Source organism: Buteo buteo, chromosome 5, assembly GCF_964188355.1.
Source record: "Buteo buteo chromosome 5, bButBut1.hap1.1, whole genome shotgun sequence".
Lineage (NCBI taxonomy): Eukaryota > Metazoa > Chordata > Aves > Accipitriformes > Accipitridae > Buteo > Buteo buteo.
Genome location: NC_134175.1, coordinates 43,571,190 through 43,588,537, shown reverse-complemented (window position 1 = coordinate 43,588,537; position 17,348 = coordinate 43,571,190). Strand labels below are relative to the sequence as shown.

Here is a 17,348-nt window from a genome sequence, read left to right as displayed (position 1 = left end):
AATCAATCATGACTTTAGTGGCTGTGGTGCTTGGAAGGGGAACATTTTCTCAGTAAACAGTATCTTTGTCTTCTTCACGCTCACTCAGTTGTGAATGGCATATCCCATCTCACCAGATTTTGCTGATTTTGCTGGTAGATGGGATAGGACAGGCTTTTGTTATTACTATTAGCTTGCAGCTACAGTGGGACTCTGACCCTGCCATTGTTGAAGAAGCATCTCCAGATGGCACTTTATTTGAAACAAATGGAACATTTTAGCCTTTTGCAAGAGAACTCACCTAAAAAAGAATTATACAGGACTCGGTTTCTATCTATGATTTCTCCTGCCACCACAGTGGATATCACGAAAAAGACAACAGAGTGGTTCTGCTGGTGGAGATCTACAAATAGACCTGGTTTGGCATCTGGCCCCCCAGCCACTGTAAATGGGAGGATGAGGGAGTAGGGTGTACAGCTGGGAGGGTAGCAACCCTCACAGTACAGCCACTACACTGTGCTGAATGGTTCAGTGGGGTGGACTTAACCCTTGACTTACTCCCACCTTCCAGTCCCCCAGTAATGTGTAATGGAAAGCACCAAGCTGTGATCATATCCTGTAGGGGGACTTCTCACACCACCCTATTGTTTTGCATCAGGGAAACGTAAGAATGGCCTAAGGGTTCAGATCAAGAGTTATCACAGTATCTGTAAGTAACCACTTAGAGGACAGTAAGGACAAGCACTTACAATACTCCTCCAAAACTCTTCCAGCTTCCAACTGTTCTTATCTCAGGGATTTCCTGAGCCTGATATACTAAACCTCAACAAACCTCTTCTCTCAGTACTTGCCCATTCTCCCCTTGAATCCACATGATTTTTTGCCATTCCAGTTTCCTTTGGCAAGGGGCTCCAGAGTTCTGTTACTATGGCACAAAGAACCTTCTCTCAAGTTTCCCCCAGAGATTAACAATTTTTCTTTTATGTGGGAGAGAATGATAGGAACATTCCTGCCTTGGAGTTTTTCTGACTCTTCTCTCTCTCTCTCTCTTTAAATTTAAAAAAATTTAGTCTTCCTTTACATTTCCCAGCAGATATAGTTTTGACTACTGATTGGTTGCAAGGTAGCATGTATCTCAATTATTTACACATAAATTCCATGGTAATGGCAACCTTAAGCTTATGTTCTAATGACCAGATTGCTTGTAGGGAAACAGAATTTCTTAATGATCTCAATAAGGAAAATTTTGCTAAAAGAAAAATCTCCCCTAAACCTTTTAATTAGAACCATAACAGAGAAATAAGGGGGGGGGGGGGTTTAAGTTGTTTTTCTTTATAATATATGAAACCCAAATTTTGCAGGTATTCTTTTTAGTGAAGGAGGAGATTTTTTTTTTTTTTAAATAAAATATTTCTCTTTTCTGTATCAACAGGCTTTTCCATAGGCAACTACTGGAATCAGGAGCCCATAAAAGATTGGAAACTGATTGGAAGGTAAGGGGAAGAACATGGAGCTATGATAGCTCTCAAAGAGAGTTCCTTCAGTGGAAGAACACCAACCTGCCACAGAGAAACAAAGAGAAAAATATCTGTTTATAATGGTAGGGTAACTTTATATTCTTCTAGCAGCAGGGAATTTATACTCCCTAGCATTGGGAAGGTAAGAAGAAAACCAAGATAAACTGGAAAGCTGAGTTTACGCTAAGTTAGGGGAGAACACCAGGAAAGCAGGCTATTTTTCTGAGGGTCAGAAAATAGTGGACGTATGCTTTTTGCAGTCTTTTTGGCAAGATCTCTCAGCTGAAGTGCTAAGTAACCAGAATATTTTCCATTTCTTTGAGAGCACTTCTGTTCACACCTTTACCATAAAAATGCTGTTCTTGGAAGAGTAGATGACTCCCAGCCATGCATACTACCAGTCAGTGTCTTATTTTATGATATTCCTACAGCACCACATAAAGCTGAAGGTTTAACAGAAGACTCAGTTTCAAATCCAAAGACAGCAATCACATCCAAAGTTTGACTTCAGTGATTCTGAATTGCACCCATCAAGATTTTTTGCCAGGAATATTTCATGTCCAAAACAAGAAGCTATAGCGGAACAGTGATGGCTAGTGAGAACTTCTGCTGCCATCAGTAGCAAACCTGTTAATGATACAGGAAGTAAGATGGATATCTCTCCATCAGCTCTGTGTTTTCTGGTCTGTTGTAACAGACAGTCCTGTGTAACATAGTGTACTATAACACCGAGATACAAATTCTTATTTTCTTGACAGGGGGTAGCTCATTTCTTTATTGATTTTTTTCCCAATCTCAAGCCCTTTCATAGTCTGCTAAAACATACAGTAGGATAAGACTGTACAAAAAGTAAAGAGTACAAAAATTAGTGTAGCCCTTCTGCTAATAACGTTCCCTGTCTGGGTTAAAGAAACTGTCTTGGCCTGTGACAGTGCCCCTCCTTCCTTCCTTGCTTGTGGGCAACTACAGACACTTGTGCCTTCTTCCTGCAGGGGGAGAATTTCATCTCTCATTAACAAATACTTCCTCAGGAAAAAATGTTCTGTTCTTTAAATTTCCTGTGTATTAAATTTGACCTGATAAAGGATGGTTATAAATGAAGGTAGCGAGCCTGAAGTTTTAGAAACTGACTCTCAGAAGCTAGCTAATTTTTCAGACAAATTATCTTTCTAGTGCAAGTACACAGTGAAAACATAAGAATTTCATGTCCAGAGCTCCAAGTGGTTGCACTGAAATGCTACTTCCTAAAGACCTGTTTGTGAGCATTTAATACGCAACAATTGAATTTACCCTGAGAATGAACAGTATTTGCCATCTGAAATAAAACTCATAAAAGAGGAAGAGTATATCAACTGCTACCTTCTTCCAAAAGCAAAAAATATGATTTTCATTTGGAGGTTGTATGTTTGGGGTTTTTTTAAACCTTACAAGTCTAAGCACGAGAGCAGTAAACAATGACTCCAGTTAGCACAAGCCTAGATGTAGCACTGGCTTCCCTGATTCAATAACATTCTCTCTGGCTTTCTGAATAAGACTGGGGCCACAAATACACTGCAAACATTGGCTTGGAAACCAGAGACCAGCTAGGATTCCTCACTGTATTACTGAGCCAATTGTTTAACTTCTGTACCCCAGTTTCAGCTCTTGGAAATGGGCTTTAATAGCATTAGTGTTATGTATGTTGAACTGCAGGTCAGACAATCAGCTAAATGTAATGGAGCCAAATAGTTTGCAACAGCCAATGATGTGTTTCTAGTCACTTCTTCTGATGTTCCTCAGTGCTAAGCATTTGCTTACTTTTCTATGCACTTCTCTTTTTATCCATAATGGAGGACATCTACTCTTGAGTACCAATCTCGATATACCACTTAGGCACTTTTATCACTTTCCAAAGATTTGGGTAACAGAAGAAGTCTTTGGGAAGAGTTTTCTCTAGGACATAGCTTAGAGAGCCTCCCATACGAGCAAGGATACCTGCACCTCCACACAAAAGTTGGAAAAGCATGGAAAATCTGGGCTATTTTGCAAGGCCCTTGCCACTGTATTACTGTCAGTGACCGACCTGAGCAATGTGCTCAGCATCAGGTGGGATGCTTGCAGATTACTGCAGTGCTGTAGATGGTGTCTCTGCTGTTGTCACGAATAAAATACCTATGTAACTCTTAGCTGGATTCAGGACTGCTAACACTTAAACGGATCCCAGGATCTCAGTCCTGGCCAGCAGAGGCCACTAAGAGATTATAGGAAGAGCTGTGGTACAAGGCCCTGGAGGCCTTATTGTTCAGCATGCTCACTGCTGGAGAGATAGCATCTGGGCCATGGATTAGGACTTTTACTGAAAAGAAGGACTCTTCTGAGGATTTTCAAACTTTCCAAGATTTTAAAAATAATCTTGGGATGAATATTGCTTTTGCTGCTGGTTTGCAGTCTGCGTGGTCTCATACTTGCCAGCAATGAGCTGGAGCAGGTGCAGAGGGAAAACTCTTTATAAAATGAGATCCAGGATACTATTCCACTTGTGCACAGGGAGGACTTTGTAACTACACCATGCAGTTTAGTACAGTAAGCTGAAGACAAACTGTCAACATGCTTGTGTGAGGGTTTAATGGTCAAGCTGAGATGTTGCCTGTCATCCCTTTTGCATGGACAGTAGTAAAAGCTCAGGTGTAGCCCATGGGGGCCCGCTGTCTGTGTCACAGGGATGTGGTGAAGTGGCTGAGGTGGGCTTTGAATCTGCTGAGTTTACTGTAATCTCATGTTCCTCTTGATGGGGATCTTGTGTTTGTGAGCAGCAGTGTTAGGTTACTCCAAAGCTGCCTTCTTCCCTCAAGTTTTTCTCAGTCCCTTTGGGTTTTATAAAACCCATCTAATGCCATCACATCTTTTCCCAGTCCAAACAATTCATCATTCTGTGCCTAACCTCATTCAGTTCTAGGGTACACATTGCTGCGAAGGTAGAAACACTGGGTAAAGGAAGCCAATTTTGGCTTAGTAACCTGCTTCCACAGTACTGTGCAATTCCTTTAAGTCTTGAGCTTGTTTGTGTGCTGCAGCTGCTCATGACAAGCTAAGAAAAGTCATGTGAAAATTCACCCGGTGCATGTCTTCAGGTGCAAAACTCTGGCACAGAGCAGTTCTGCCTGCTCAGAGGGGTTTCAGGACACTATTGGATACAGCACTGATTCTGCTGTGAACAGGCTTTTCACTGACCTTTCTGGAGCTTTGAAGGCAGCACTTCCCCAAATTCAGGTCTTCATTTTAGAGCATCAGCTCTTTGCTGAAAGCACACCCTGAAAACAGGTGGTAGGAGCTCTTCAGAGGGAGCTCTTCAGTCAGGCTGTATATATTTTTCTTTCTCAAAGAAAAGGCTAAGCATGCTAAGCAGGAACTCAGCAGGAGCTGGGAGGCGCAGCCTTGCAGAGAGGCAAGATGCTGTCATTGCTCCTTGGCAATAACTTGACTCAAGGAAAGTAGCTTCCGACTGACTGAATTCCCAGCCCTGTGCCAGCCCGGCTGTGCCATTGCAAACTGTGCCTGTGCCGTCTTTGGCAGCCCACGCTCCAAGTGGGAGATGGCAGGCAGGTGTTCCTGTGTCAGGATCCATTACGATGAAGGGATGTCTGAGCAGGCAAAAATGCAAACAGCATTCCTCACAGTTTCACATGCGTTGCTCCTGTTGTTACTCTGTGGGTCTGAATCTGGTCTGTGTCCCACGCTGTGTCGAGCACAGACCACAGACATGAAGAGTCCTCTGGCAAATCTGCAATTTAACTGGACTTTATTAAAGGTGCAGTTATGACTGAGCCCTGCAGCAGAAAGAAAGGAGCAGAAAGTTTCAGTTTTTACCTCCCTCCTTTCCTTCTGGGGGGAGAAAGTGTAGCAGATGATCTATCCATTACTTCTTCAAAGCTGGGGTGTAAAGAAACTAGCTTCATAGGGATGTTGTTATTAGGTAAAGCATAGAATCATAGAGTCATAGAAGCATTTAGGTTGGAAGAGACCTTTAAGATCATCGAGTCCAACTGTAAACCTAACGCTGCCAAGTCCACCACTAAACCATGTCCCTAAGCACCACAGCTACATGTCTTTTAAATACCTCCAGGGGTGACTCAACCACTTCCCTGGGCAGCCTGTTCCAATGCTTGACAACCCTTCCAGTGAAGAAATTTTTCCAAATATCCAATCTAAACCTCCCCTGGCACAACTTGAAGCTGTTTCCCCTTGTCCTATCACTTGTTACTTGGGAAAAGAGACTAACACCCACCTCACTACAGCCTCCTTTCAGGTAGTTGTAGAGAGCAATAAGGTCCAGTTTATCAAGAAACCCCTTTGTTTTGTGACTCTTCAAATGGAAAGAGTCAGCTAAACAAGATGCAGCCCTACAAGAAATGTAACCAGGAAAGTTTCTTCTTCCTGGTTTCACCATTGATGGGGAGGTGCCGGCTGGGACAGCAGTTCTGTAGTTCATGAATTATCTTCCTCCACTGCTTGACACTTTTAATGTGCTTCAAAAAGGTTGAGCACTCGAATTCTTTAAAGAAGAGGTTTCTGTGAGCTCAGTCAAGTCCTTTAAGCACTTAAACATAGCAAGATGTAAATTGTACAGATTACAGACTAAACTATAAATTTTTAATAAGCTTGTTCTGGAAATTCATCATGCACTTGAAAGGCAATTTTTATAGCCTAATGTGTGTCAGTACCCTGTACCAGCATGGTCTTTCACTCAGCAAAGTAGAAAAGGATTTAAAAGGATATGGAGACAAATTTTTTTCCTAGGGTTTTCTTGCTTGCCTTTCACTAGCTGACATAACAAAATATATAAAATATTTTATCCTCCAAGAAATGCACTGTGCTGTTTTTAGACTGAAGACATTGTGTCTCGTGCTCACAGATCCTGTTGCAGATAAAATTGTTCAAACAGAAAAATGGAATAAATTCATATTATATCAATGGCAAAACTTGAAACAAACAGATTTAACAGACTCTGCTTCTGAGATTAAAATGTATAGTACATTAACAGAAGTTGTACTCAGCAAAGTCTTTTAAAAATAAACTGAAGTTCCCCATGCTCATTGCAGTTCTCTGCTGATTCTGTGATATGTCAAATACAGTCTAATTTCAGCAAGATTTGACTTTTCAGGAAAGAAATTATTTTTCCTTAATCCAGATTATAAATTACTTACCAAATCTGGTCTGCATACTAACAGCAATGATGGATGCAAAGCCACCTTGTGACAGCATCCAGGGATCTGTCCCAGGATAATGGGTCATAACTACCCTCAGATAAGCGCTGCTCTAGCTCTATTTTCTGTTGCCTGCCTTCCTGAAGTAAAAGCTGTTATGTTCAGCAGGTGGCACCAGCGGCTAATGGGTCAGTGCATGCTCCAGGATAACACAAATGTCTGCTGATGTGTCTTGTGAGAAAATCTGAGTCGTCCCCAGAGCCAGGAAAGTGACAGCTCCAGCTCACAGGCCATCTCCGAAGAACTGGAAAATGCTGTCCTCACTGTAAGGGATGTTTATTTTTTCTTTCCCTCTGCTGCCATCGTAGATTGCGCTTTGTATTTTTTCATGTTCTCGTGCCTCACCTGTGCAGTTACATAATTTGTGTCTACAAGACACAGCTTTTCTCAGTGCTTTGCTAACCCAGATGTCCACTGCAACAGAGTGGTGTGGGATTTGCTGGCAGGAAGGGCAAGGCTGGGCAAGGGGCACTGGCCCACACCACCCTTTTACTTGCTGTGGTGGGTACTCTGCATCCTACTGCACTGCCCTCACATTAATGGCCCCGCTGTAGAAAGAATAAGTGGATGTGTGAAAAAAATTGCTGTTACTAGTTTTGTTATATTCCAAAAGTACCAGCTGTTCAGTGCCCCTCTTTACTGCCTGTTGTAGAAAAGCAGTGAGAAGCCATGAACCAGGCAGACACAAGGCGTGGTATGGGAGAGTGAGCACAGTGAAGCAGAGCCTTTAAAAGCAAGGGCCACGTGCTCCCAGCACGGCTTTGCACGTATTCCCAACTAAAGCCCTGGTTTTGCAGTCTTCTGCGTGTGATTATTTTTCACATGAGAAGAAATCCCATTAGCTTTACCAGCCCAGACCAGGTTTACAGATAATACCAGTTAGTCCTAGATTAGGCATGGTTTAGCTAGTCAGTATCCCACAGCTAGGCTTGAGGTTGGTATTGTTTTATGCCAATGGAATGTTTCCCAAAACAGGACATACATACATAATTATTTTCATGAACAAATTACACATCTCCAGATGTGTAATTCCAGCCAGAATAATATACCTGGCTGAACAGTGTAACACCGGCTTATTTTAGCTGCCCAGCTCATGTTTAATTTCTGGACAGAGCCAAACAGAATGTAGGAGCCACAGCTTTCCCTGGGGAAATGCACTCCAGAGAGTGTTTGCTTGAGAACAGACAGTAGGAGTAGATACAAGGCTTTTGTCCTATGATACGCAGAGTCTGGATATGGCTTTGCACGACAAAGTGAACAGTGCATGGATGGAGAGTATGAACCCAGAGGAAACTAAACAATAATTCATTGTCAAGTGACAAGGAGTACCAAAAGGGGCAAATGCTTTAATCAGGTCTTGATACAGAAGTCATTCTGTTAACGCAAGGAGTAAGGTTTTATCCTTATGTGTTTTCTATTTTGCCGTGGATGCACAGAGAAAAGACATAGTGCACCTCTAATATTTGCTAGCATTAATGTGGGAATGTCACACTGGCCATAAACCCTGATGCCACAAGAAAGTTAAGTTAGAAAGTCATCTTCAGTAAACCCTTTGATATCTCATTGGTATGCACTTAAATCGATATTTCAGATTAATTCCTTTGCATATTCTCTATAGTTAAAAGAAAAAGCGTTGGCAGTGGTTTTTCATAACTCCCCACCTTTAAAGTGGGTTGCCTTAGTTACCATGGCCAGCTTGAGAGACAGTAAATTTAGTACTAATACATTTTCAAAGCCCTGCCGTTTCTGTAAAATCTCTGTGTCATAATCAGCTACAACATATGCTTTTATCATAGTGTTAATAAGCTACAGTGCTGATGTCTCATCAAGTTAAATCAGAGGTGAAGATTGTCACAGGCCAGAACAATAGCCTTGGGTCATTACCTTAGTGACTGTCCTGTGTATATTGGGAGAAACAGGTTGTGGAATTTCCCTGTAATTGAAAATAAGAGTGGCTTCAAGTGGCTCAGATATCTGGTGCTTGAAAGCAGACTGCTGCAGTCAAGATCATACTTGCCCCAGTAGGAAATTGATAGGTCTTAAGTTGTGGTCTTGATCGGTAATTCAGTATTTCCTCTGACATTTAAGAAAACCGCAGGAAAGAATTATTCCTTAAAGGGTAGCTACTATCCATCATAAACAGAGTTAACAGAGGACTCAAAGGCTATTGATTTATCTTGTTCTCATGAGCACAGTATTTGGTTTGAGAACAGCTCTGTATAACCTGTTACGATAAAAGTAATTTTTCACCTCTACTCCTCTTCTTTTGTTCAACATCTAAAATGTTAAGTAGCATGAGCTAATAGTTTAGGGAAATTTTATATTATTTGTGTAATTGTTTAAAGTTCCTAAAACCTCTTTAGATCTAGAAAGGAATTGCCTCTTCACAAAGAGTTGGCAGCAAAGGAGCAAGCAGTGCCCAAGAGAGTGTGGCTGTTTGTGAGGTCAGGGTCTTGGGGGACAGTGCAGGATGGGACATGGAGTTTTGCTTTCAGGGAAGCATCTGCTTCGCTAAACAGCAGCTGTGGGCTGTGCTGCTGGACTGAAAGTGTTCTGCTCGTTTGTACAGAGGGAGAACTCTTTACTATCCTTTGACCTGAACCTAGGTTTTTGTGACCAGCTGAGTGAAGAATAAGAAAAAAAACAACCCAAATTGTAGTTTATTTATGAAATTAGCCAGTATGTATTTCACTGCAGCCCCACTGTTCTTCCTGCTCAATAAGCTGCCACCTGTTGGTGCTTCTAAACTGCATAGCTCTCCGAGTTTGAGCTAAAGATCTCAAACTCCTTAGGAGTAGTAATTTGAAGGAGGAAACCACTGGATCTACCTTATATTATAGCTTCCCATGGTAGCAAAAACAACCTTCTAAGTCTTCAAATCACTAAAAGAGCCCCCTTTTTTTCCAGAAGCTTCTGTTTTTCTGAAAGGTCAGACTTCAGGGCTGAGATTATCCATGTGATGTTTCACCCCATGGCTGAAATGTGATACTGAAAATGTTTTACAAAGCTTTAATGGGCAGTAGGGAAAAATAACAAGTCTTTGGTCACAGTTAGAACAAAACCAGGTGTGGTTTTGCATGTAAATATATCTCCTAATACATGCAATTGTGCAAACTAACCATTGCGTGTTTTTTAATGTATGATATCAAAAGGGCAGATACTCCTTCAGCTGTTAGATCCATCAGTTTCTGGTCTTTCTTTCCAGCTTCACAAACAGAAATGCCCTCTGGGGTCAGATCACTGGTCCACTTGTTCTCGGTGGCGATAGGAGTTACTGTTTAGTGAGAGAGCATGAGCCCCGTCATTTTCTGCAGTCCTTTTCCCTCAACCTCCCCCAGCATCCACAGCTGTTGTATCCACGATGATAGGGAATACATTTCTGGGCCTTGTTGTTTGAAAATTTATCTAATCCCTTTTTGGACCCGCTGATACTGTCTGCCTTGCAGCCTCCTCCAGGTTCTGGAGGGTTGTTGCCCACTGTGTAAAGAAGTACTTTCTTAAGTGTGTTTTATAATGATTTATCTTCACAACACCCCCAGAAAGAAAAGCATATTCATCGTCATTTGACAGAAAGGAAAGATTAGGGGGGTTGTTTCCAAAAGTACCTGTTAATAGTAGATGTCTCATGCATGAGTTTGTCTAACATGAGGCATTTGAAGCTTGATTTTTTCAGATGCCTGAACTGATTTCTGTCCCAGATCAGTCATGCACAATGAGTGGCATACAAATGAGGATCACTTGCGGTATTGTTTGATTTATTGACTGACCCTTAATTAAATACCAATTGCAGGGCAAAGGGGAGGCCAAACCTAGTTCTCCCCACGGTCAACTTCCTTTTCTTGGAGGTTTGTGTCTGGCTCATCATTTGTTATTTTGTGCACCAATATCAAAAAGGGGGCACAATAAAAGCTGGCATCATTCACTGATGTTCCAGACTTATCCACTGAACAAAGAGTGGCATTTGCCTGATCCAGGGAAAACTGCGGTGGAAAACACAGTGTAGAACTGTACAATTACAGCCTGTCTCTTAAGGCATACACTGAAAGGTGTGGAATGAATACCGCTGGGTTACTCTCAGCATCTCAGAAAGTGTCTTATGGTTCCCAAATAATGCTGCATTCCCTAATGCATAATTCTCAGTATTTCAAAATCTGAACCCCCACAATATCCCCATCGAAATCAAAACAGCAGGAGAGAAAAAGTACTCTTATTCTTCCAAGCAGCGAGTGTCCAGAACCAGCAGGTTGTTTCTGCCTCGTATCCTTCTGCATTAAGCAGCGGGCAGTCACAGTGGGATTTGGCTGGATCCACTGAAAGAGACGGACCACGGCAACGGCTGGGGCGAGCCAGGCCCCTCCAGGGGCAGCCTCCTTTTCCGTGGGGGCTGATCCCACCCCCGTCTCGCAGCCTGAACCACAGCCACCCCTGGGCCGGTGGGAGCGACGCCTTTTCGGCAGCTGTTCCTCCGCTGCTCCCGGCTCTCGCCCCTTTCCCCGCTCGGGTGGGACGACCGAGGCTACCCCCGCCAAGACCGGTGGCGGGGGGCCCTCGGGGAAGCCAGGCTGGCCCCCTTGCGTGCGAGAGCCCGGGGGGAGCTGCCCCTCGGCTGGCCGCGGGTGGGGGGCACTGCGCCCCTCGGCGCGGCTTGCCCCGCCGGTGCTTCGCGGCGCGCTCGCTAGGGGGCGCCGTAGCGCGGCGGGGCGGGGCGGGGCGGGCCGCGGGGCGCTGGCGGCGGGGCCGGGCGGGCGCCCCGGCGGCGCGGGGCGCGCCTCCCCGCCGGGCGGGGGCAGCTGCGGCTGCGGCAGCGGGGAGGGCGCACTCGGCAGGGGCGACCCCTCGGAGTCGGGGTGGGGGGGGCGGCTCCGGAGCGCACCATGAATCCCGCGGCTGCCTCCCGCCCCAGCGCCGCCGCCTTCGCCCGGCGGCCGGGCGCCCTGCCGCGGCTGCTGCTGTCGTCCGCGGCGCGGGCGCTGCTGTGGCTCGGTCCCGTCTACCTGGCGGGGTACCTGGGGCTGAGCGGCAGCTGGGTGCTGCTGGGGCTGGCGCTGTGGCTGTGCTGGGGACGCAACCGGCGGTGGAAACGCGACCGGCTGGCTGCCGCCTTCGCGCTGCTGGAGGACGAGCGGGAGGCGGTGTGCCGGGGCCTGGCCGACCGGCACCTGCCGGCTTGGGTGAGTGAGGACCGGGGGGAGCGGAGGTGCGCCGCGGCCCTCCGCACTGACCCGCATCGCATCCCCCCCCCCGCAGCAGCGGCGGGAGCCCGCGGGAGCGGGGACGCAGCGGGCGGGCGGGCGGCTCCGGGCTGCGCGGCTGGGGAGCGCCCGGCGGTGCGGCGGGAGCGGTACCGAGAGCGGGGTGTTCCGTGGTGAGCCGCCGGAGGGCAAAAAAAAGAGGAGGCGGTGATGCCTCGGACCGAGCAGTGCCGTCTCTGACTTTGAAGTCTTGCTCAGTAAAGTGAGCGCTAAGCTGGAAGTTGTTTTAGTCCGGGAAATGTGCGTGTTGCTGGCAGCGTGCTTGTAAAATAGACTGCTGTATCCTCGGAGAAATCTTCTTCCAAGCACGTGCTGTTGCACTGCAGGGATTCTGGTGTAGAGGACAGTTATTTTAGACCTTCTCATCGAGAAGGTTTTCTCCCCTTCTCTTTAGTGGCATTTGAAAAAAAAAAAGAATTAAAAATCGATAAACATAATATTCTCTGCCTGCTAAAACCCAAGTATTTAACTTTAAAGAGCCATCTCTTGGTGGTATGGAAGGCCAATCTCTGCTCTTCACATTTGTTCCTAACCACTCTAGGTTTTAAAATGAAGAAACTTGAAAATAGAGCCACACGTTTTATGCTGTGTCTTTGGTTATTTGTCGGGAAGCCTTGGTGGGCTAATGGAAAAGGATGATGCAGGTTTGTTTTTCTTTTCTTCGTTGTCATTTGCTTAGCATTTAAAAACATGTCAGGGACTGGTAGGGAAACGCTTTCCTTGTAAGAAAGAGAATATCAAAGAGCTCCATTTGTAAGCAGTGTTGCGTGGAGATACTTATAGTCAGCAAACTCTTTTATATAGCCTACAGCACTTGGCTCTCCTTAATACTGTGGGAAATGAAGGCAGTTGGCACCTCGAGAAGCGAGGCCAGGGTCTCCTAGCAGAGCTGGTGCAGCTCCCTGCACATGTTCCCTCCCACTGGGCACAGAAGTCTGTCTCTGAATGAGGTTTCTGCTTGGTTTTATTGAGTGTTTAAAACAACTTGGAGCATTAATGAGTGTGGTGGTGTCAGCTCTTGCCCTGATGCTGCGAGAATAATGTTGTGTTTTATCCTCAAGTGCCCTGCATCTCAGTGATGAGAAATTGAGCCTCTTGGTCATCGCTGAAAAAAATCAGAATTGCCCCCCGACACACACAAACGCAGTCTCAAACGTTCTTAGGTTTTGTGGTTGAAAGCGTCAGGCTTCATTAGCGCATGGGCAGGCGGTCAATGGAAGGGATTATTGATTGCCCTGTCCCCCAAGCACAGGAGAGGTTTTGACAAACGGGGAGACCCCAGCAGAGCCCACGGAGATGGCCAGGGGCTGGAGCACCTGCTGTGTGAGGGGAGGCCGATGGAGCTGGGGCTGCTCAGCGTCCTTCAGGAGATCCCTGAGGGGGATCTCACCGCTGGCTCCTGCTGCCTAGCAGAGAGAGCTCACAGAGAACGTGGAGCCAGGCTCTTCAGAGGCCTTACTCCTGACCTGTGGATTCCTGGAGCTGGGTGCTGGAAGGCAGGAGGTGGGACCTAAGGATAAAGGGGCTGCACTGCCTGCTTTTAGTTTTAGCTTTTAGCCATATTGCTGCGTCTCCGCCTTTCCTTTTCCATGTTGGTAATTTTTGTTCCTCATCAATTGCTGTTTGCCTCCACGCCACGCTTGATTTTTTTTTTAACTCCTCAGTTTTAATTTTCCTTCTATCCCCTTCCTCGATTTGATCTTCTGCTCCCCTGTGCCAGTCTTGGAGGCTGATTCTCACCTGCTCTCTATTTAGTTTATTCTCTGTGGTATCGTCTTTTTTTATCTTTCATTTTTTGCCTTTCAGCATTCATGAGCCTTCGATTGAAACAGCTCTAAAAATGTCCCTTGCATTCTTCTCTCCTGACATGCAGAGGTGGGAGTGGGAATACAATTCAGGCTAGGGGGAACATCGGTTGAATTTGCAGTGTTTCAATCCTAGGAAAGGTTCTGGAGGTGTGAAGCAATGGCAGTGTTTTAGGGCGTTGGTAAATAGTTGTCTCCTCACATGCCCTGTAGTAAAATGAGGAGGATCCGTCCAGTGAAGAGTTAAGACCGATCATTGGTTTCGCTACTTGGTTAAAACCCGTTCTTCCTAAGAGCAATGCAGTAGCTCCTTCAAATGCGACTCGGGTTCCGCTCAGTCCTGGTATCAGTCGTTAGGAGATGCATTCATATTGCAGCCTGTCCTTCAGGGGGGATGCTGGGAGGGTTTCCCTCATCTACTCAACCATCTGTTTCGGGGAATCTGCAGGTTATTTTGCAGCACCAGTTTCTTGGCTGAAACCAGCCAGTGAGTTTGGAATAGAGGCATTCCTGTGCTAGGCTGCTTACGTGGGCAGGCTGTGCTTCCTTAGGAAACCAGGCTGGAAATCTGCTCGTGTCAAGCAGAGCCGGATCTGTGTCTTGTCGAGGTGAGATTTTCTGACTTCAGCCTGTGCAACCTTTGGCATGACTTTTGTAAAACCAGTCAGTTCCCCGGGGCAGAGGTAGCTGGGCTTCGACCTTTATTCTGGCTCCTGAGGGTGGTGGTGACTCCTCTGTGTTGCTTTTGCAGCTGTTAGCAGGTTGCAGGTGAGAACATCCAAGTATGCTGGGTTTCTTCCTGATGTTAAATTCCTTTTATCAGGAGAAATTGATATTACTGGCTACAGAACAGTCCTCTTAAAACTTTGCCTGTTAATTCCTTGTTCATGCAAAAGGCTTGTTTAGCCTTTTTTTTTTTTTTGCCACAGCACGGGGAGCTTAAAACCCTGCCCCTTAAAAAAAAAAAAAAAAAAAAGCAGCACCCAAAACCCCCAACAAAATGCCAAAGAAACAAAAAAACCCCTGATGGATAGATTCCTGTGTTGTATTTGAATAGAATGGCACTGTTGTGTCAGACATGGTTTTTGCTATTGCTGTGATTGTTGGTGTGGCCTGCTCCAGGGCAAGGTGGAGCCATGCAGAAACTTATACATTTTGTTTACTTGCTAGTAATTGGCCCTTACCTAGTGTTTTTGATCTTCAAAGCTCTTTTCAAATGCTAAGTAATTTTTGCAGCATTCCTAAAATATTGGCGAGAAGTATGCCTCCTTTTGTAGATGGGGAAAACTGATTTTGATAGTGTGACTTGCCCAAGGCTACAGGATTAAGTCTTATTCTGGGGTAGCGTTAACTTTGGCAGCTCTTGGTGGCTGGTCCTAGGCTTAGTAGGAAGTGTTTTGGGCTTCTCTTACCTGTGCTGTACAGATGACAAACTCGAGGACAAGACCTTGCTGTCAGGGCTCTCGCCAGTAACAAGGGTCAGAAGTGAGTCTGAAGTCCAGAGCACGTGGTTAAAAAGTACGGAACTGCAAATGGTTTTCTTCCAAAACATATTAGGACACGGTAAGTTCTTGGAGTAAGCTATTGGGTCAAGAACAGAGCTTGGTGGTGTCACTGGGCTGAACTAGAGCAGAACTCATCACCTGCTAGGGGGACATGCACGTTGTAGGAATGCCCTGTGGGTAGGAAAGGCTTTGCTCAGAGCTGATGTCTTACTAGACAGCAGATAATCTAGATGCAACACTTGGATACCAAGCTCTGCTTCTTCTGCAGAACGCTCATTGAACTCATGCCATTGGGTGCAGCTGACCTTTGGTATTGGGAACCGACTGAAATTTGGTGGCCTTTCGTAATAGGCAGAAAGCTGGTTTTCACCCGACACATGCAGTTGGCCAGTTTCTGTGGTGTGTGCCTCTGTGAGAGCCCCGTTGTTTTAGGCAAGGAGCTCCTGGTGCTCTTTGGCACCTCTGAGCTACAGCAGTGCTATTTCTTCTGTCTGTCAAAGGAAACTGAGGCACAGAGTGCCTGGGCAGGAGCTGTGTTGCAGACATGTGAATGAGGGGGTGTCAGGCAGGATGGAAACGTACCACAAATGGCTGCTAATCCTATCGCAGCAATCTGAGGTGTGACACAGTGATAGGTGATTCATGGCAGTTGCTTTTGGAGTTTGCCCTGGGCTGTCTGGTTTGGGCGTCTGTGGCTCAAATAGTGAATTCAATTTTGCTTTTTCTTCAGGTAGGTCTAGCTGCTGCCACCTCCTCATGGGTTTTGCCTGTTTCCTGATGTTCCTGTGTGCTCTTCCAGCTCTCTTCAGCCACCAGCTTGCTTCTTGGTCACCTCTTGCAGTTGCATCTCTAGCAGCTTTGGCTCTAGTGAATAATCCCAGCCAGATTTAGTGGTTTATATTGTGCTATGTTTCTCGCCTCAACATTGGTGGATCTCTCGCTTTCTCATTGTGATGTGGTGGCCTAACTGTTGCCCTGAGTCTTGGTCTTTCCTTCCTTTTGGGTCACCTCACTCTCCACACTGTAAGATCTTTTGAAGGACAGCTCGCCATGCTACTTCCATCCCTGCTCTGCCCTGCCTGCGACTGATCCAGAGCTGTGGCACAAATGCTGCGGGGCACTGGCGCTTGGCACTTGTGTTGGAGCTGGGGATCAGCTGCCTTCAGGCTACTCGGGATTTATGTGCCCCGGCGAAGGACCTTTTGGTGAAACATGAAAGGCTGGCAGGTGAAGTGGAGGTCCCCTGATTCACATAATCCGCCTTACTGTAAAATGTCAGCAGCAGTTTTATCGGTATTGATTGTCCCTTCTGGTGCTGTATTCTCACTTTATCATGCAAATAGAGCTGGGTAGGCTGACATTTCAGTGAACTTGCGTCGTCTTATTTAATGGAATAGTTGCTATTTAGAGCATCAAAAGAAATTGCTTATAAAAAATATGGTAATATCACTTTGGATTTTTTAATGTGATAATTGGAGACAATTTGAGGCATTATTTGAGCAAGGAAAATGGGCTCTGAAATCATACGTGAAGCTGGAATAAAAGGCAAGCTGCTGTCCATTCCATCGGAACATCTCTGAGCACCTCTCTGAAAACGCTGAATTAAACAGCAAGCTTTTGACCAAATAGTGTAATTCACAGCTCTCATGTAAGGAGGTAATGTATTGTCCTGTCCAGTTACTATTATCAGGCTAGATGATAATCGAAGGAGTCCCTTTGTATTCGGGTGCTCTTGTAGAGCTGAGCAGGGCCTGAATGTCCATTCTGAGAGGCTGCTGCACCATCCTTCCCTTCTGCCATAACCTGCTACCAGCTTGTAGTACTGGCTGAACATACCACATCCATAAAACTTTAATGTGCAATTGTAGTAAGGTGATGGTGACTCTTCACTCAGCAGCTTCTTGGTGAGGTCTGAGAGATTAGTTAGTTACTTGAGAGTGGCCTCATATCTGACTGTCCTGATGGTGATCAAACAAGTCATCACTTCAGGGAACTGGAGGGATTTTGTAATGGACACATACGCTGCTTGTTGGCATTTGATGTGTCC

The 17,348-nt window shown here is 45.6% G+C and overlaps 2 protein-coding genes across 3 annotated transcripts in view; both read left to right on the top strand.

Annotated features, from left to right (window-relative positions):
- CFAP221 (cilia and flagella associated protein 221) overlaps positions 1-1,589 on the top strand; it is a 38,260-nt gene extending 36,671 nt beyond the window's left edge. The window contains exon 27 of the mRNA XM_075028847.1: positions 1,412-1,589. The gene's annotated coding sequence lies outside the window, so the exon portion shown is untranslated. The remainder of the gene's footprint in view (positions 1-1,411) is intronic.
- The window catches only part of ESYT3 (extended synaptotagmin 3), a 44,666-nt gene continuing 28,450 nt past the window's right edge, over positions 1,133-17,348 (top strand). The window contains exons 1-2 of one of the 2 annotated variants that reach the window (XM_075028849.1): positions 1,133-1,472; positions 6,845-7,004. Coding sequence is in view for 1 of the 2 variants with exons in the window: in XM_075028848.1 (XP_074884949.1) it covers positions 11,614-11,910 (297 nt within the window). In the remaining variant the exon portion in view is untranslated. Of the gene's footprint in view, positions 1,473-6,844; positions 7,005-11,613; positions 11,911-17,348 lie in introns of those variants that run through there. The other variant, XM_075028848.1, reaches the window with a different exon arrangement.